The 18812-nt window shown below is 44.1% G+C and overlaps 9 protein-coding genes across 9 annotated transcripts; 4 read left to right on the top strand and 5 right to left on the bottom strand.

Moving 5' to 3' along the window:
- Positions 1 to 5101, bottom strand: V1512DRAFT_111970 (uncharacterized protein). The gene is made up of 8 exons (XM_066912897.1): positions 4462 to 5101; positions 4180 to 4407; positions 3968 to 4134; positions 3702 to 3919; positions 1787 to 3652; positions 1644 to 1735; positions 1456 to 1589; positions 1 to 1407 (listed from the first exon to the last, which is right to left on the bottom strand). Exons 1-8 carry the CDS (start codon positions 4966 to 4968, stop codon positions 135 to 137), a joined length of 4485 nt encoding a protein of 1494 aa, XP_066769201.1. The 5' UTR covers positions 4969 to 5101; the 3' UTR covers positions 1 to 134.
- A 22-nt stretch (positions 5102 to 5123) lies between these two features.
- V1512DRAFT_268305 (uncharacterized protein) lies at positions 5124 to 6314 on the bottom strand. The gene is made up of 4 exons (XM_066917460.1): positions 6141 to 6314; positions 6011 to 6089; positions 5290 to 5965; positions 5124 to 5238 (listed from the first exon to the last, which is right to left on the bottom strand). Exons 1-4 carry the CDS (start codon positions 6219 to 6221, stop codon positions 5205 to 5207), a joined length of 870 nt encoding a protein of 289 aa, XP_066769200.1. The 5' UTR covers positions 6222 to 6314; the 3' UTR covers positions 5124 to 5204.
- Positions 6315 to 6460: 146 nt separating this feature from the next.
- V1512DRAFT_268304 (uncharacterized protein) lies at positions 6461 to 8442 on the top strand. The gene is made up of 3 exons (XM_066917459.1): positions 6461 to 7171; positions 7217 to 7339; positions 7383 to 8442. Exons 1-3 carry the CDS (start codon positions 6548 to 6550, stop codon positions 8301 to 8303), a joined length of 1668 nt encoding a protein of 555 aa, XP_066769199.1. The 5' UTR covers positions 6461 to 6547; the 3' UTR covers positions 8304 to 8442.
- A 52-nt stretch (positions 8443 to 8494) lies between these two features.
- On the top strand, positions 8495 to 9481 carry V1512DRAFT_268301 (uncharacterized protein). The gene is made up of 4 exons (XM_066917458.1): positions 8495 to 8779; positions 8835 to 8947; positions 8996 to 9153; positions 9210 to 9481. The coding sequence occupies exons 1-4, from the start codon at positions 8582 to 8584 to the stop codon at positions 9404 to 9406; spliced, it is 666 nt and encodes a 221-aa protein (XP_066769198.1). The 5' UTR covers positions 8495 to 8581; the 3' UTR covers positions 9407 to 9481.
- A 163-nt stretch (positions 9482 to 9644) lies between these two features.
- Positions 9645 to 11131, top strand: V1512DRAFT_268300 (yeats family-domain-containing protein). The gene is made up of 6 exons (XM_066917457.1): positions 9645 to 9770; positions 9949 to 10141; positions 10200 to 10351; positions 10402 to 10581; positions 10630 to 10750; positions 10799 to 11131. The coding sequence occupies exons 1-6, from the start codon at positions 9759 to 9761 to the stop codon at positions 10885 to 10887; spliced, it is 747 nt and encodes a 248-aa protein (XP_066769197.1). The 5' UTR covers positions 9645 to 9758; the 3' UTR covers positions 10888 to 11131.
- A 25-nt stretch (positions 11132 to 11156) lies between these two features.
- On the top strand, positions 11157 to 13752 carry V1512DRAFT_268295 (fungal-specific transcription factor domain-containing protein). Its single transcript, XM_066917456.1, has 3 exons — positions 11157 to 11453; positions 11500 to 11710; positions 11760 to 13752. Exons 1-3 carry the CDS (start codon positions 11310 to 11312, stop codon positions 13682 to 13684), a joined length of 2280 nt encoding a protein of 759 aa, XP_066769196.1. The 5' UTR covers positions 11157 to 11309; the 3' UTR covers positions 13685 to 13752.
- On the bottom strand, positions 13479 to 15441 carry V1512DRAFT_268294 (putative transporter). Its single transcript, XM_066917455.1, has one exon. It carries the CDS (start codon positions 15403 to 15405, stop codon positions 13765 to 13767), a length of 1641 nt encoding a protein of 546 aa, XP_066769195.1. The 5' UTR covers positions 15406 to 15441; the 3' UTR covers positions 13479 to 13764.
- A 95-nt stretch (positions 15442 to 15536) lies between these two features.
- Positions 15537 to 17887, bottom strand: V1512DRAFT_268292 (uncharacterized protein). The gene is made up of 4 exons (XM_066917454.1): positions 17047 to 17887; positions 16476 to 16999; positions 16320 to 16432; positions 15537 to 16275 (listed from the first exon to the last, which is right to left on the bottom strand). The coding sequence occupies exons 1-4, from the start codon at positions 17857 to 17859 to the stop codon at positions 15578 to 15580; spliced, it is 2148 nt and encodes a 715-aa protein (XP_066769194.1). The 5' UTR covers positions 17860 to 17887; the 3' UTR covers positions 15537 to 15577.
- A 105-nt stretch (positions 17888 to 17992) lies between these two features.
- Positions 17993 to 18806, bottom strand: V1512DRAFT_278387 (uncharacterized protein). Its single transcript, XM_066917961.1, has one exon. It carries the CDS (start codon positions 18562 to 18564, stop codon positions 18061 to 18063), a length of 504 nt encoding a protein of 167 aa, XP_066769193.1. The 5' UTR covers positions 18565 to 18806; the 3' UTR covers positions 17993 to 18060.
- Positions 18807 to 18812: the final 6 nt, after the last annotated feature.

Here is an 18812-nt window from a genome sequence, read left to right as displayed (position 1 = left end):
GCTCGATATGCACCTTGACACACAATTTATAGTGTCATTGCTATCAATTTCTACTATAATAGCAGCAAAAGAAGCTAAAACTTGCAATGCTACTCGAGAAAGTATTACCGTCGTAGGCGGTTGCCATAATGCATTCAAATCACTGTTTCACTTGCGCAGTTGCATGTGTTCTTTAACCAATTGGGTTCGGCTGCGAGCTTCTTCAAAGCGGCTTTCGATGCGCTGAACCGAGCATTTTTCAACGTAGTGCCATCCCCCGAACCAACAATCTGCCCATGAATCTGCACTGCAGACATCACGACCTGTTTACCGTTTAACCTGAACTCACGACAATGAATTTTCCAGTCATTGCACCAAACCTCGCTACATAATTCCGCAACTTTGGCTGGCGGGTGTCTTACGCCAGCGTTTTCATATCGAGTAAAGTCTTCAAAATATGGCACAATCAACCGATCGAAACAGCCCTGTACTTCACCCAAATTGAAATCGGAGTCTATTAAAACTGCTCCTAGCAACGCCTCAACGCAATCAGCAATGGCCTTTGGTGTCGGCGTTTCAATATCGGCCCATAATTGCTCTCGGTCTTCAACTTTAGCTTGGATTTCTTCCAATTCTATTGCTTGTGCGTATTCACGAATTGATGCCGCTAGAGGTGCTGACATATGATCCAAATACCGATGAAGCTTCAATTTAACACTGAGATAACCCAGAAATTTATTGCTGATCATAGGCATTTTGTGTTCAGTCAGATATTGAGGATCGAATTCTGGATACTTTTCATATACGTAATGTACACAAAGTAGTTCCAGTAGAGCATCACCAAGAAACTCCAGTCTCTGATATGAAGGAATATCTCTTTGCAAAAACGACGAATGCATGAAGGAAGAACGGACTAAAAGAGGTGCTTTGAACGTGTATCCCAAAACTTGAGATATCTCATCAGCAATTTTTCTGTCTGCTGCAGTTCCCGGATTCAATTGGTATTCTGGGATTTTATAAGCGCTGGAATATTCCGCCCATTTATGGAACGTGTGATCAGGAGATCGAACGAGCTGGGTGACTGCATGTACACCATCATCCAATCCTTGTAAGTAACAAGCACCTATAACGGCTTCACAAACATCTGCCAATCCTTTATCACCTAGCACATGGCTTTTCACAACGCGAATAGCTTGTGATTCTTTGTTGAGCAATACCATGTAATCCGGATACCAAACTCTCCGGTTAAACGGAGTTGCTCTCATGTACTCGTACATTTTATACTCAATGGCCGTATCATAAAGATTTTGATTGCAGATCATGTTAAGACGACGACTGTGAAACTCATATTCATCGCCATCGGGATTCTGAATGAAGAGCGAAATGGACGTACAAGCCTTCAAAAATGCATCACCAAGAAACTCAAGTCTAATACATTCGTCACGACACCTCAACGTTTACCGCAGTGGTACTTACCGCTCATAATTGTAATCAGAATGTGCTGATACAAATGTGATTGCTTCTATCATATGCTGCATATCAAACTTATCAATTCTAAGAAGTTTGCACAATTCGGCTGCCTGAACACAGGACTCCATATAGTATAGCAACTTTCCCTATCAGCCTAACAATTTTTATTTCATAAAACAACACCAAAAACTCACAGAAGGTAGAAGTCTGGCAGACCTCATTGAAGCAGCATCGACTCTGCTAATGAAAAGCGGACCAGGAATTACGACCGCGTCGCTCTTACGATCTATAACTTTGTCAAACCACAGATAGAATATAGCAAACCGGTTCGTAATACCTCCTTCTTGTTCTCCCGAAGCTCGCAAAAAGTTAAGGCCATAAAGAATTCGTTTGGCTGCAAGCACTGGTTGATTAAGCAACCGTGACCGTTCTGGCGAAAGAACTTTCGCACTGTAGGAGTAGTGTTTGATGGTCGGGTATGTCAGGCTCGAAGGGAATCGGTCAGGAATTTGAGAGTCTTCGTTTAATTCTGGCACTAGCTTTCTAGTTTCAAATTGACGATGCCTGCTGCGACCATCAATGACAAATTTGCCCTCCCAAAATTGAGAATCCGGTATCACATCCCAGGTAAGAGGCTTCTCAGCTTCATCCAAAGTCTTACAAGCTTCAGTCACCAAATCCCAATCTATATCGCTTGTTTCAGGCAAGTAAGGTGCAAGAAAGTAAGGAAAATCTCGCAAGTCAGTATCAAACCTTCTGCCGAAGACATCGTAAAAGATGACAACGGTATACTGAGCCAACTTTGCCATGTACGAGAGACTTACTTTCAAAGGCGTGCTTATAACTTTGCATTCCACGGGAATATACTCACCATCGACAAACAACGGACATGACACATACTGGTGATGTTTCCTTCGACTTAAAAAGCACAGGGGTCGGTAAGAACCCAAGTGATTTGGCATTTCGAAAACAGCCATATAAATTAAAACGTGAGAATCCTCTGCAGTCTCATCCATTTGAAACGGTATTGGCTTCCAAAACTCTGCAGACCGGACAGAAAACTCATTTGAGCTGGTAGCAAGAGTCCTTTTCTTGACATCGTGATATCTTATTTTCTTAACATGATGCGGAAGAAGATATTCGTTCAAAAGGTCACGCCGACGCAGTTCGACGACCATTTTAAAAACCGCATCTCTCTTAGCTAATTTTCGAGACGCGTGCGTCTCTCCATGCACTGTAATAGTTCCATATTTTGATGGAACGACTATGTTAACTCTATAAAATTTTAAATGTTTGTCTTTGATGTAGATAAATTTGGCAATAGGTTTCCCAAATTCATCATGCGGTTGAGACGAAAGAAAATTTGCCAATAGCATAGGAGCTGAACCGTCACTGACTCTTGCTCTTGTTGTAGGCTCCTCGTAGTGAAGCTTTAAAAAATCACGATCAGTCTCTGAATCATCATTGCCACCTTGAAGTATTCTATCTTCTGGTAGCATTTCACAAAACTGGCGCATTTTTTCCTCCGAAACTGCAACTTCTCTCAGAATTTTATTGTCATCTGCATTGTGTCGCATGGCCATGTGCACAAACAACGAAGAGCTTTGACGGGCACGGCCTCGACTCTGAATATACTGGATTGCGGTTTTGCACAAATCGAACCGGATAATCAAATTGCAGTCCGGAACATCAAAACCTTCTTCTACGACACTCGTTGACACCAGGCAGTTTACTTTTCCACGACGGAAATCGTACAAACACATGCTTTGATCGCGAAATGTCATATGCACATCAGAGCCAGACGTGCTTCCGTGTCCAGTCACAAAACCTGGTTTACATCCAGGTATGTCTAGATATTGCAGTAAGTCGTGTAGAATCCATGCAGTAAACCGTCTCTCCACAAAGACAATAGTTTTAATCTTTTTCTTCTGACCTTCATAGCTCTTACGGAGCAAAGCAAGAACTGACAGTACTTTATCAGACAAGCGACTCGAATCAAACACTGGTGGATCAAACTTATTGCCTGACACCACAGTGCGAGCTTGCGTTAGTATCAATTTGTCCTGGACAGCTTTAATGTTATTTTGTTGGAGCTCATTGTTTAAAAGCATTTCAAGCTGTTCTTGTCTAGACAGACCAGCAGACCGTTCGGACATAGAATTTTCCACGAGATATGACCACACTTGGTCAGAACACCAGGATCCTATACGATCGGTAAGTTTGTAGATTTCGCAAAACAACTCTTTACTAACCGAGCTCTTCTGCAGCAAATTCCGCAAATCGGAACAGAGGATCTAAGCACGTAGACTCTAAAAACATTTCCTTTAAGGTTTGAAAAAGAGAGGTAGGATGAAAAGAGCTCGAAAAATTATAATAAAGAACAGTCGTTTTTGGTCGCGGGGCTATTTGCTGTAGCAGACCCGAGTTGCGTGTTGTGAGGATTTGACTATCCATTGATTTCTCGAGGTCACTACAGATATTTGAGCAGACACCCAACTCAGTAATAAACCAAACTTACCGAGCTGCTTTCTCAACGTCAACTTTGGCATCGACAGGTGATGCAGTCATGCCGAATATTTTTGGACGCTCATCGTCATCCAACTTTTCATAGAACTCGTACATTATCCGCCTGAAGACATGAGTTTTTTTTGAATGATGGCATTCATCGAAAATCAGTAAGCATGTCTATAGAAATCAGAACTGCTAAGTTTATCTAAAAAACGATCTTACATTCGTTAAAGAAAGAAAATTCACAGTCAAACAGTTGTAAAAGACATCAGCTGTCATAACAAATACATCATTCTCTTCGAAATGTTTTGTCCAAGTCTCCTTGTCCCAGTAATCTACACCCATCTGACCACAGAATTTGGCAACATTGAATGGAACATTTAAGCTAATGACCGAAGACTGTTGGAAAACTAAAGTCACTGAATCGACTAAACAAATCGCAATTTTTTTCTATAATACGCACTGAGTAAGTATGACGCTAAAGTGCTTTATTCAACTGCTTACAGATTGCCCTTTTTCTCTTCGATCTTGTTCTTTTTCAAGCATGTGCTTAATAAGTAAACATGCAATTAAAGTCTTCCCACTGCCTGTATCAAGCACGGCAATAACATTGCGTTCTTTTGCATAGTCAAATAACTCTAGTTGATAGTCTCGCGGGGTAGATATAGGAGCCGGACTCTTTGAATACATCTCTTTTGCGGCAGTAAACTGACTCTGTTTAACTATTCTCATTTGAACAGCTTCATCAATATCTTCTTTAGTAGTCTTAACAACGTTTGTTCGCTTGACTACAAGCTTCACCTGCTGGCTTTGATCCTCTTCTTCATCTGAACTTGGATCTTCACCAAGCCTTTTAGCAAGTAACTCTTCTTGTCTTCGAAACCAATTTTCAAAGTTTTGCTTTTGACGCTTAAGTCTGATGTACTTTGGTTCTTCAGCCTTTGAGCTATCAAATCCATCCAAGATCTCATCGACTGGCTCGATAATCCCCTCAAAAACGTCGTCCTCCATGATTCTGCGATATGCAAAGTGTTGAAATCAATAGACCTCTTAAGTCATAATATCAATTATCATCGCATTTTAGAAATTTCAGGCTAGTTCTGAGTTATTTCAAACTTGTGAGCAAAACACGCTCTCGCACAGTGGAATACATTTAAAGTTTAATATCTCGATTTGACGTGTTTATTTCGAACTCTAATTTGAGCAGACTACAATTTGTATGTGATTTTCATAGTAATTCATCTATCTTAATCGTTCACTTCGTTGTCTTCAATAGAGTATCTAGTCTAAAGTTAGCAACACTCATACTTTTTGCAAACAAATGCAACTTACGCAAAAAATACTAATTTAACCACAAATGCTAGAGCCATATGACCGGCAACGACAGCGATCAACAAGATTCTAGAGGTCTTGGCCTCGGTGCTATTAAGAACTGGATACAGATTTCGCACCAAAAACGTTGTCGACACGGCGAAGCCAATGGCAGCAGAAACCCATCTGACGACGTTTGAAATAGTGGGAAAGTTGAAGATCTCAATTGGTGAGATTGATACCAGTGAAACTGGGACCCAGATGGTATTAGCATAGCCGTATAAACTCACGCATTCTAAAAGTCGAGCATGTTCAGATTTGTACCACTTTAAAACACCCCAGAGAATGACTGGGACTAAGAACGTATAACCAAACATCAGCGCCGCTGCAGCCGATAGCAGACCAAAGTTGTATTCATAACGCACACCGGCAACATGGGATGCAATTGCACCAGCTAATGTTGAAGAGAAGAACAGCACTAACACAACTGTGGACGCAATCCAAAACGGTCCATAAAGATCTGGATTATCGCCAACAGTCTCGACAAATGAAATCTTTGGATAAATCGCATAAAGACATCTTTGCAACACATCCGAAGTCTCAACATCGAAAAACTGTGCATAAAACTGAATATTCCAAATTGAAAGCGGCCTGTTTGGGTCGTTTTCGATTGCACTAGGAGCATCATACATCCTTGCTGAAAATGTTAGGATGGTGTCTGTAGTTCATTGTTTTCACATACTTCCTCCCGGGATTTTACCTTGCGCATTATCTCCTGTGTGAAAGTCGTGGAATTCTAGATCAGTTTCGCCAAGATCAACCTATAGAGATTAGATACTGCATCGATTGCCTGAACTACTATCTCAGCATACTCCTTCGGCATCGACATCAATCAGAGTATCGTATTCTCCTCTCGGAGCCGAGACAGAAGATGCAGGTGTCGGCCCAGCCATTTGAAGTTACTGTATAATAGTATTTCTGCTATTAATATATTCCAGACTGTGCTGTTTATAGAGCGCTGGTACGTTGTCCCTGACTGCACTTTGAATCGATGCTGCTCTGGCTGTGATGCAGCAGGCCGGGTAATTATATTAAAAATGCTCAATTGTACGACGTACAGAAGTAAGTTTCAGTCTGGCGTACGTCACTGGCCCCATTGGCGTCGTGTAGAGCGACACGCAATTAAAGATCCGGTAGGATCAAATCACGGGTCACTGTCTGTTTCTGTATTTAAGCTCACATTTTAGAATAGTTGGGTCAAAAGGGAAGATAGTGAGAAATGGCGGTGGATCAAGAAAACGTTACATTTTTAATGCCCGCTCAAGAAGTTGGGCATGGTGAAAGTGAGCGTATGAGCGACAGTGACAGTGAAGATATATCTGTGATTATGATCCCAGAAGAGGAAGATGATTCTTTTAGTATTGTGTCGCCAAACATTTCTGGCTTAGACGATTTTAGTTGCGAGGAGGAAGATGAACGAGATTCGGACGACTATTCTGACATGTATCGTGGCCCAAACTTCTCACGGCCTGAGCCTAGTGGATCTGAGTCTGCTGATTTTGCTGAGTCTAGGGATGGTGGATCATATTTAAGTCAGTGTGACGATGAGCGTAACGATAACTTTGACGTCGACAATACACCGACAGCGGCATCAATTGACACTGCCAATAATGGAGTTCTAGGTAGCAACAAATCAGTAATTGAAGACACTGATGTCATACCAATGAATAGCAGTACGTCGTATAACACGAACGAATGTAATGCGGATGTTTATAGCGCAGTGTTTATGACGGTTCATTCAGCACTTTTATCGTGCGCAAACTACTTTAACGATATGTGGAATAGTATCTATTACAAATATTCGCACTCAAGTTGGAAAGCTAAAGAACGAGCAAGAGTTTTTGTAAGTATTTTTAGAGTTAGGCCACATTCACTTACAATGCCTTAGCTTGAAGAATTTTTTATCACAATTCTTCTGCCTGGTGTCCGCTACATACGCGCAATGTGGAATGGAGTTTCTTTTTCGATTTTTAGGTCAAGTTTGGTTTCTGAGAAACAGGCAAGAAAAATTGTAGGTCATTTTGCCATGTGGTAAACATACTGACTAGATTTAGTACAAACTTACTATAATTTTTGACGAGAGAATGCTTCTTCTAAGTGCTGTTGGTGTTCTGGTACTGGGAGTGCTGCTTAAAGTAGTTACATTTTCGCCCGTACCGTTTAACAGTAATGACTTGCAGTTTCACGTTATTAATTCTAATTCGTTTCTCGTCACGTATTCTGCACCGGCGACAAACCAGTTTTACTCTGTATTCGGACCAGTTTCAGAATACAAGCCGGAAGTTGTTGGAGTCACAAGAATACCGAGTGGCGCAAAATTAGATGCGACGTGCACCACTGTGATTGAGAACAAAAAGACACTAGTTGTTTTACATCCGGAACATGCGTGGGGAGACGCTAACGTGACTCTCAGGATACGGTCTGCGGGCTTCGACGTACAGTTTTTGTGGTACCCGATCCATATTAGCGATAATGCTGATACACAACCGAACCAGCTCCTAGCTGCCTGGAAATGCTTCTCCGACTGGTCTGTCAAGGCTTCGAAAGAAACATCAGATTATTATCGTGAGTATGTTATGCCAGGCTCTGCAGCTGTAGCGGACTCCGTTGCCAAAAACGTACGTTATTTTGAGACCTGTCAACAAAGCATTGCTTCAAGGTTTAAAGCCTATTTTTCTTCCAAGACCGGAATGAAATTTGTTTCTGATAGTTTGCTTAACAACAGTGTGTATTGGTGGAATTGGACACAACGAAACGCGCAGCAAGGCCAGAATGATTTTTCTGTTTTCAGCAAGCACGCATACGACATGACGAGAAAGTTTATGAAAGGTTTTCGAGACGAGTTTAATAGTTACAGTGATGCGTATCGCAAGGAAAAGGCCAATGCAGGAAAGACTGCAAATGGTTTAGCGGTGAAGTTTGCAAACAAGAAAAACCAAAAAGAGAAGACAAAGAAGTGTCAGGCGTGGTTTTGATAATTTGGTTCTGTTTTGGCTATTTTATTGGTGTTTGGAGAATTACTGTCTGAGATTATAGCGTTTTGCGATTTTATAATGAATTGAACGAGATGTTTTTGGAGATGTGTAGCGTAAAATATAAAGTTAAAGTTCAAACCTTATATATGAACTAAATTTTTCTACTATTTTCTACCTTTAAACGCACGCCGTACTGGTTTGTTTGTATTTTCTTTTAACTAGAATCGAACACCAAAGTACTCAGTAGAAATATATTACGTTACTTTAACTAGTACATTATGTCAGCTGAAGAATCAAAAAAGGTAGAATCCGTGAAGCCTGCTGAAGATCACAAGACGGAGGAGGAGTCAAAGCCAACTTCGACGATACCGACATCGAATGTTTTTAGCATGTTTGGAGGATCTACGACTGGATCGTCTGCATTCACAGCACCTGCGACGTTGTCTTCTTCAGCTGCGAAGAAAGACGATGAGGAAGTTAGTGTTTTGAGCTTTCGATCTAGACTTCATCTGTTGTACTAACTCAGTCTAGGAAGATGAAGATGAAGCCCCTACTTCTCCAGATGTTCATTTTGAGCCTTTAGTAAAGCTTGAGAAGGTTGAGGTCAAGACCAATGAGGAGGACGAAGAGATTCTGTTCAAGATGTGAGTTGTAGTTCATGACACGAGTAATGTGACTAATCTGGATAAAAGCCGGGCCAAGTTATTTCGTTTCGACAAGACTAATGAGCCAGGAGAGTGGAAAGAGAGAGGTACAGGCGATGTTCGATTTTTGAAGCATAAGGGAACTGGGAAGGTTCGGTTGGTTATGCGACGTGACAAGACACTTAAGACGTGTGCTAATCACTATAGTAAGCTTATCTTGTTATTTGCCGTTGTATATTAGTATTTACTAACTGGTATTAAGTTTTGCCAGAACTGAAGCTGTCTCCTAATGTTGGAAGTGACAGAAGTTGGGTATACAATGTGTCTGTAGACATTAGTGAAGGTGAAGCTGAAGCCATGACTTTGGCCATTCGGTTTGGCAACTCTGAGAATGCCAATTTATTCAAAGAGAAGTTTGCAGAGTCGCAAGAGTTAAATGCTATTGCTTTTGCCAAATAGGGCATGTTGTATGATACTATATAGTGTGATCGCCATGATCGTCATTGAATGCTAAATGAATTATTTGTATGTGAATCAGTAGATATGCTGTGATGCTTTTGTAGAAATGTCATAGTAGTTACTTCTCTTGCTATATAATTATTATCAGGTATATGACTATAATAATGAGAAAGTGTAGTTTGCGTGTTCACGATGTATTACATAATTGCTGACTGTACATCTATGAATCGGGGACATAGCAGAACAAGTCGCGTCTACATCGATCGGAAACTCCTTTCAACAAATCTTTGCACTTTTGACCCTTTTCTATTCATTAAAAGTATTATTGTTTTGTTTAATTGGAGAATTCATAATGGCTCAAGAGGTAAGATTTTTTTTTTTGATTGCGAAATGACTATACTCTGTTGAATATATAAGATGACAGGAGATAATGATTTGTGGAGTATGCGCAATACTTTTAGAGAAGTTCAATTGAAGGAATTGAATTAACACTGCAAATTGAAAATACTTCTACGCTGTATAGAAATGCTAACACGTTTCAGGTTGTGAGGACAATCAAAATAACAACAGCGAGTGAAGTCCTGGCAGACGTTCCTCCAGTCAGTGAAGGATTTCCGATGCGTAAATGGTCCGTCAAAGTCAGTCTAGTTGGTCCTAATGGCGAGGAACTTCCTGCGAATATTTTCGATAAAGTCACGTATCGACTACATCCTACATTTCAGAATCCAAATAGAGGTACGCGCCTATATTATGCTGTTGGTCAAATTCAAACTAATGGGCTATCTGTATGAAGTATTGAAGAAACCACCGTTTAAGTTAGAAGAACAAGGTTGGGGTGAGTTCGACATGACGATTGTGCTGCATGTTGTAGATAAGGGTGGTGAGCATACTGTTGTACACGATTTGAACTTTTTGGAGGCAAAATACGATGCGAATCATAAACTGGTGAGATTTATTTGACTTGGATGTATGTCTATCGTTGACTTAAACAATAGTCATTCCCTACGAACCGTCCTCTACTATTGAAGCTTTTAGCAGAGTCAGGCAGTGTACCTGAAATAGGCGGTGGTGCGGGTGCGCCAGGAAGTCCATTATATGCTGAGAATACAAAGAAAGAGAAACGAAAGCATGAGTTCACTGATATTCCTAAGAAGAACAAGCGAGATAAAGTTTCAGTATGGTGTTGCTTGTTTTGAGTTCATGTCACATCATTAACATTACAGGTCGATATGGATAAACTTGCCGAAGGTCTTGAAAAGTTAGGAGAGGATGATTTGCTTCAAGTCGTTCAGATGGTGACAGACAATCGAACACCAGATATGTACATTAAAAATGATATTGAGGGTATAGTATTTGGTTTGCGTTCCAACACAGCTACTAATAAATTTACAGAAGGAGAGTTTCATCTTGATTTGTACACATTACCTGATAGTTTACTCAAAATTCTATGGGATTTTGTGAAGAAGCGAGTCGACATATAGTTTTCAGCTAGTTTTAAAGAGTAAGCGTTTTCATGTTTAATTAGGAGAATTGTGATCTGTTGTACTTTGAAGTGGATGTTTTGCTAAAGCAAATACTTTGTATGGAGTTATGTAATGTGAAATGTATGACCGTTAAAGTCACTTATCAGTTATCGCGATGATGGTCGTCGAGCCGGTTAGCTGGGACAAATCATGACACAAAACCCTTGACATTTGATATTATGTAATCACCGTTTAAGATCGCCTTCAAAAAGTCTGTCATATTGAATGTTTAATGATTTGACGAGTGTTTTTAGAATATAATAAACATTTGATAGAAACGGCTTGTATTAAAGGGGCAGAACTCGTCAAATGCATGCGACAGTGTTGTATATAGTGGAATCATTGGATATCACATGTAAACTGCATCTTGAATTTGGACAATGAGTACCAGTTCGGCGACATCGTCACCTGCGAGCGGCAGTGGGACCAAATCTGCTAGTACCGGGAATTCGAACAGAAGACACAGGCCCGGGCTGACGAGGATTCAGGTTGCGTGCGAGTACTGTCGTCGGCGGAAACAGAAGGTAGTGTGACCACATTCATTGTGATTTTGATCTGACGATATTGTAGTGCGACGGCGCAGTGCCGAGTTGTTTGACGTGTGCGAAGTCTAGTAGAGAGTGTGTGTATCCTGACAGACTGACGTACCGTCAATATCCCCGAGGATATGTTGAATCACTGGAGATGAAAGTGCGGGCACTTGAAAGCCAGGTCCAGAGTGGCAGAGAGCTAAAGATCGAGCATGAATTTGTTTCAGAGGGTTCGTTAGCAAATAATACAGGTACGGTTAGCAGTGTTGGACCATGTATGATGAGGTCTGATAGTGGTAGATGAAGATGCAGGGACAGAGCCGTTGATTTCGGACTTTGGGTATTTGTCTTTAGAAGGCACGTCCGAACGGCGATACATTGGCAGTTCAAGCGGAGTTCACTTTGCTAGAATATCACAGTCGACTTTTAGATGGACAGATAATTCTCGAGCGCAGAAACTTCCTGGTGATTACAATTTAGCCGCGCATGTGCAGTACGAAGAGCTGCCTGGTCCGATACTTGTTTTGCCTGACCGAGAGACCATAACGAGGCTTGCGAGCTCGTTTTTTGACACCAGATGGCCGCAACATCCGTTTATCCACCGGCCGACTTTTTTCGCAAACCAGTTTGAACACACGGTCACGGCTGACATTACTGCTCCGAGCAGTGACACGTTTCTGTCGTTGATGGTGTTTGCGATTGGGGCGATTGACATGAAGCGTGACAACGTGCAGGAGTCTGTGTCACCGCTGCAGTATTTCCAGACCGCGATGGAGTATCATTTAGACGCGTTGATTGCGGGTGACGATTTACAAGGGATCCAGGGTTTGATTTTGTTGACCATGTTTGCAATAAATGAGCCGAGAAGTTTAAACGTGTGGCACGCGGTAGGGATGATGATTAGAATGTGTATAGATTTGGGGTTACATAGAGAGCCGAGCAACGCGGTGCCGGTTTTTCAGCGCGAGATTCGCAAGCGGGTGTTTTGGAGCGCGTACATATTTGACCGCAGCGTGTCTTTAGCATTGGGCCGGCCGATCTCGATTACAGACTCGGACATAAACGTTGGGTTGCCGCTGAACATGACGGACGAGGAATTGTCTGACCTGCGCGATGTCGAGGACCAATCGCGGGTTTCGTCTCAACGGTGGAGTACGGACAAGTCGCCGTCGCCGTACGACATGTCTGCGTTTTTACACATCATACGGTTACGTCAAATCAACGCCGAGATCCAGAGAGTGTTTTACCCTGTCCGGTTCACGCCGTCGGAAAACATTCTTGACCGGCGAGCGTACATCAGGCGAGAGCTTGAAGACTGGTTATATTCGACGCCGAAGTACACCGGGCCGACTAAAAGCACGTTTCAAACACAGGAGTGGTTTCAGATTGCGTTTCATAACTCGTTGATTATACTGCACCGACCGTCGCCAGCGTGTCCTGTGCCTACGGTCGAGGCGCTTCAGATTTGTTATTTTTCAAGCGTCAAACTTATCGAGAGCTATGCGAAACTGCACGAGAAGAACAACATTACGTACACGTGGGTTGCGTTGCTCGGTCTGTTTCTGGCGAGTGTGACGATGCTGTATACATTATGCGCGAACCAACAAGTCAGGCAGAAGGTATCAGTAGACGATGTCGAGCAACACATTGAGGACTGCATCGTTGTGTTCCAAGCCATGAGCCTGATGTGGCCCGTTGCGAACCGGTGCATTTTCGTGGTTGAGAGTCTTGGGTCGAAGACATTACTGCTTTTCCAAGCCGAAAACGGCGCACGTCAGTCTAGCATTGCGCAGTGCGTCACGCCGCGGTTTGATGCGGTCCCGATGCAGCAGCAGGCGAGTGTCATGCCGGAACAATACCAAGTAATTCAAGCATACATGCCGCCACCGCCGCCGCCGCCTGCGAACATGCCAGAGGTTAAGACTGAGGAACTCGTGAATTGGTTCGAGACCAATAGTGCGTTTTCGCCGGTTTACAATCAAGGATACGTCCCACCCCCACATCCGCCTCCGCCGTCGTCCTCTTCCTCGTCATCGTCGTACGTGCCATCAGGTCTGAACGGGTACGTGAGCTCTGAGGTCATGGGGCAGTACACAGCTGCGCCGCCGCCGGCGAATATGGTGCCGATGCCTGGCAACGGGCAGGACGTTGACTTGGTGGGGTCGAGTAATATTCCGTTGATAGATGTAGGGTACATTGATAGTTTGTTCGACATGGCGTCATGAGTGTTTGTGAAATAAGAATTATAAAACATCAAATAAAATAACCAAGCGCCTTAATGCCAAAATTGAATGCAAATTAAAAACTATTTCGTACTGTTGACGATCTGTTCGTCCAGTTTGTCTTCGTCCTGTTTGTCCTGCGGGAGACTATTCTCGTCAACGTAAGCGTATTTTCTGATTTCGTACCAGCGTAAATCAAACACCTGGTCCATGCTCTCTAGACTACGCCCGCTTGTTTCAGGGACCATGACGAAACTGTAAACCCATGCGACGGCGCACCATGCTGCCCAGAAGATGAACGTGCCCCAGTTATTCATTGCTTTTAAAAGCGAGGGCGTCGCTTTTGTGATTGCAAAGTAGAACCACCAGTGGAAACCTTCAGAGAGTGCGGTGCCGATCGATCGCACTCTGCTAGGATAGAATTCGGATCCGAAGAGATACGGCAGGGTGTATAATCCGATTGACCAACCGATCGCATGGATGAAGATTGCCGCGATCGCGCCGCGGCTCGCGGAAGCGGATACGGCGGCTGGGTCGCGGGTGTAGAGGGCTAGATAAGTGCCGATGTAGACGTGACAGCACATTTGGACCGAGACGCCAGTGAGGAGAGATTTTCTTCTGCCGACAATGTCGACGAAACAGGCCGATGCGACGATGCAGGAGACTAGTTTCGTGACCGCGTACAGTCCGGACGAGTAGATGCGCTGGTCTGTGCCTTTGACCCCGAGCAGGCCAAAAATGAGCGGGAGGTAGTTTGTGATGCCGTTTGCGCCTGACCATTGCGCGAAGAAGAAGGACATGAATGAGAGTCTGAGACGGCGTAGGTTGGACCTTGTGGTTAAGATTTCGACAAATTGGTGTTTGAGAGACAGTTTTCCAAATTCAGACGTTTCAGACACGGTCTGGTGCATTATTTCCTGAAACTCGTGCTCAAGATAGGTATGGCCTCGGGGTAATTTCCTAATTGCCTGTAGCGATTTAAACGCATCGTCGTATTTGCCGTGCATGCATAGCCAACGAGGAGATTCCTGTACAAACGCAGACAACACGATTGCGATTAGTGGCACGAATATCTGGACCAAGAACGGGATCTGGTACTGTAGCCATTTGGTCGGTGATATGTGTAGACTGACACCGTACACGACAAAGATGCCAATGGTTTGACTTGTCAGCATACAGATATTGAACCACAGCGTCATTATCCCGCGTGTTGATTTCGGCGCGACTTCGACAATGTATGTCGTTCCGATGACCGATGTAGCGCCAATCCCAAGTCCAGCCCAAAATCGACCAAAGTACAGCGCGCCGACATTTCCAGACGAGAAAGTCGAGACCAAGCAGCCGGTCAAGTACACGAACATGTATATTCGCAGACTCCATAGTCTTCCCACGCGATCGTTTAAAAACAGCGACAAGATGGCGCCGAACCCGGCAGCAAGGTTCACGAACGAGATTATGTTTGAGATCTCACCTGTTGTGCGTGTGCCCGTGACTTGAAACGTTTTCCTAAATGACGGTAAGCTTGTGATGGCAGCGCAAGAACCTTCATCCCAGCCTTTAGGCGCACCGGTCAAGGCAAACACCCCGACGCAGAGAACAAGGTATCGGTTGAATATTTGACGAGGTGAGTCCTTGATTGCCCTGACAGATTTACCAAACGGTGACCTTGACCATCTGCCATTTTTATTGATTCTGTTTATCCAATTTCGAGAATTTTCTCGCATTGTTCTGTATCGTGAAGTGAATATCAAAAAGTGTAGTCAAATCGATTGTTCAGAAATCGCTCGAGAAATTAAAGTTATTTCAGGGGTAACGGGTCCATGTCGATCATCATAGTACAATAACTTCTACGCAGTTTACATAGTACAATGCAGCATATTTCGTTATTAAGCAAAATTACACAAAATCCATCCCTGGTAAATCATCATAATCTTCATCCGCGTTATGCAATCTCTGCAAATCACCAGTCCCGGTCTTGAGATTAGCAACGGTCACGTCCCATAGCCTGTAGTAATCAACCTTCAGTCCGCCGATTTTGGCGCTACCACCACGGCCGGTCGCATCAATCAGCGGCTGGGTAAATATTGGTTCGTCCGATGTCCAAAAGTCTTTACAGTTGCTAACACAGCCGTTGTCGAACGGGTTAGTCGGTCCGGCACGAGGAGCGCGGCGCTGTGATCGATGGCGAGACGATGCGGATGCAGAGAAGAGCGACAAAGCTTTATTGCCGGAGCAGAAATCTTTTGCCAGGTTTATGAAATGAAGTATACCTAGTAACCTGCAGCAGAGTCTGAACGGGCCTCTGTGGCGATGCATATGTGGTTCGGTATTGTCGTTCGGCGCGGGGATCGGTTCGTCGTCGCCATGGCCGCCCATCCAACCGTACGTGTGCAAGTTATACGCTTCGTTACTCGTAACTGCACGTGAAATCTGGAATAGCTGGACCACGCTCAAGAACGTGACCCAGGTCAGCTGCATTCCTGTCCAGACTGCGACGTAGACCGTGAACGGGTCGTGTTGGAGCGCGGCGCACAGTTCCGGGTTTAAGACCATGCAGCCGTAGCCTTCGCTTTGAGCGCTGGCACTGAGGGTGTCTGTTGTATTAGCTCTGGGTAGTGGATTCATGTGACTGACATACATTTACAAACGAGGTAAAGGAACATTGGAACGCCTGCTTCCAGAAGCAACACATACACTAAGAACGCACGATGATTTCTGACGCCAACGCAGTTATGGATCCACGGACAATGGCTGATCTGTCAGTGTGTTTGATTATGCATGTTTGAATACGTACTGATCCAGTTTCGCGACACAGCGTTCGCAAAACTTGCAATGTTTGCTTCGTAACGGACGTCTGGTATAGCAAAATATACAGAAATGGCGCGAGTCGTACTCGCCTATGGCGATCAGATCTTCAATGATCTGTCGCTGCTCTGAAACGCCGAGGGGTCTGGGGATAAAGCCAGGGTCCATTGCCATGCTGTTTATGAAACAGAACATCGATATTGAGAACAAGATAAAAAAGACCAAGTTGGCAACTAAGTGTTTTGTGTATGTACCAGGTAACACGTAAAATACCCAGCAAAATGCGACCCAAAACGCTGAACCTGAGAAGATTCCTGCTAAATATGGAGTTTTGTAAATATTGGACGTGCCTGATCTCGCTAATTCAATTAGTTTGAGTAATGCCGTGTGCGATGCCCAGGCCAGAATGACACTCAGCGATAGGCCAATGACCATGTTGGTTTTGCTCATGATTTGGAACGCGATCCACAAAACTATAAATGGCCAGTAAAATGTGAGCCTGTTTACGGCAGTCTTAAGATTAGACGGGGTCCTGTAAAATCTAGTGTTTGGCTACTTACGGCCGACATGCGTTTCGGTAACTGATGTCCGGCTTGATCTCTTCCAGCCTTTTTAAGGGCATGAAGCCACACCGGAAAGCACATCATCTCGTGGGCAATGACGGCAGGTGTTTTGCCGTCGTTTGTCTGTGCGGTCACATCCGAGCCTTCTTCGATGAGTCGCTTCATGGACGACATGTTCCCGCGTACGACAGCCCAGTGCAGTGGTGTAAACCCCGTGCTGTCTTTGATTTTGACATCTGCGCCCCAGCGCAGTAGCACGTCGACACTGAGTGCATCACCTTGGTAGGCTGCCCAGTGCAGTGCGGTACGGCCTTGAGGGTCGACGAAATCGACAGGCAGACCTTGATGTAGTAAGTACACAATGAGCATGATGTTTGAAGAGTGAACTGCAATGTGCAGGGCATTAAAGCCTTGTGAGTCTGTTCGTAAGAAGTCCGCGCCTCGTTGGACCAGCAAGTCGACCACGTTCGTCAAGCCAGCACGACAGGCCCAATGCAATGGTGTCGCCATGAGTTCGCCACCTTTATGGTCGACTTCAGCGCCGTGATCGAGCAGGTACTCGATAGACTCTAGTCCACTGTTGATGGCAGCCCAGTGAAGTGGTGAGGTTCCGTCAGGCGACAAGTCTTGTGCCGTGTAGTGTCCTGTCGAGATGAGTCTGTGGAGTAACTCGACGTCATTTCTCTGAGCCGCGATCATGAGTTCTGACAGAGGTTCATTAGTTTCTTCACGATCTGACGCGGTCTGGTCTGATGAATGTGAGGACTGCAACTCTGCAGTTGGCAGCAGAGTATCCGGTAACGCGGTCATGTCATAGTCTACGTGTGTGGAGTGTGTGGGATGAAGAGTAGAGTACGAGAGGAAGAGTACGTAGTATTTGGCCGGGTAATTACTGTATTACTACGCATAAAACGAGTCGAACAGCGCAACAGAACAGCGCAATTAAACAGAATAAACAGAATAAACAGAATAAACAGAATAAACAGAGCAAAATCAAGAGAATCATGAGAATCAAGAAAGACGATAGTACGAAGGAAAAGCAAGAGCAAACTTCCTGGCCTCGACATCGTGCAACTTGTGGAACGCGTACTTGACGTCGGAGTCTTCGGTTTCCCACAGAACAGACGACAGAGCAGCGATGTATTCGGGCGTGAAGTCTGATTTGTAGTTATCGTCGATATGTGCTTTGGCTTCGAGCATTAGAGGCATCAGAGCAAGTCTGTAGAGCAAATACGCGTTCATGGGACGGGATATCCTGATTTCTCCACAGTCACGATGTTTGACCTTGTTATAAGGGTCGATGTGCGCAATCAAGAAGCGTCTGCTCGAGTACTCGTTCGAGACGGCTGTGAGCACTTCGTCGACAAACACGCACTTGTGCTCGAACAGCAGTCGCTGCATTTCATTCAGCCGGGATTGCTCGATTGTGTGAATTTCGACGACATGAGACTCGAGATCAATCTCACGCTTGAGACGAGATTTGATCTGGGCTTCTTGTTGGTTGACGTCCGACATGTTTATAGTAGAGTGCAGTGTTTATACTATGCAGTGTAGTATAGGGTGTATAGGATGTATAGAGTGTATAGAGCGAGTAGAGCGAGTAGAGCGCAGAGGGTGCGTTCGGTTATTGACGGTTCTGTTGTTACCGTGTCACTTTGTGTAAACAATTATGCCACAACCTGTAAATGTTTTACCGCACTTATGGCATAACTGTCACGTAGAAATAAATATAAAGTCACAGCAGACGCCGAGAAGACAACATC

The sequence above is a fragment of the Lipomyces arxii genome, assembly GCF_038497795.1.
Source record: "Lipomyces arxii strain Phaff 12-163 unplaced genomic scaffold V1512scaffold_33, whole genome shotgun sequence".
NCBI classification, from domain to species: Eukaryota; Fungi; Ascomycota; class Lipomycetes; order Lipomycetales; family Lipomycetaceae; genus Lipomyces; species Lipomyces arxii.
The sequence above is the reverse complement of the archived record's forward strand: the minus strand, read 5'-3'. Positions and strand labels throughout refer to the sequence as shown.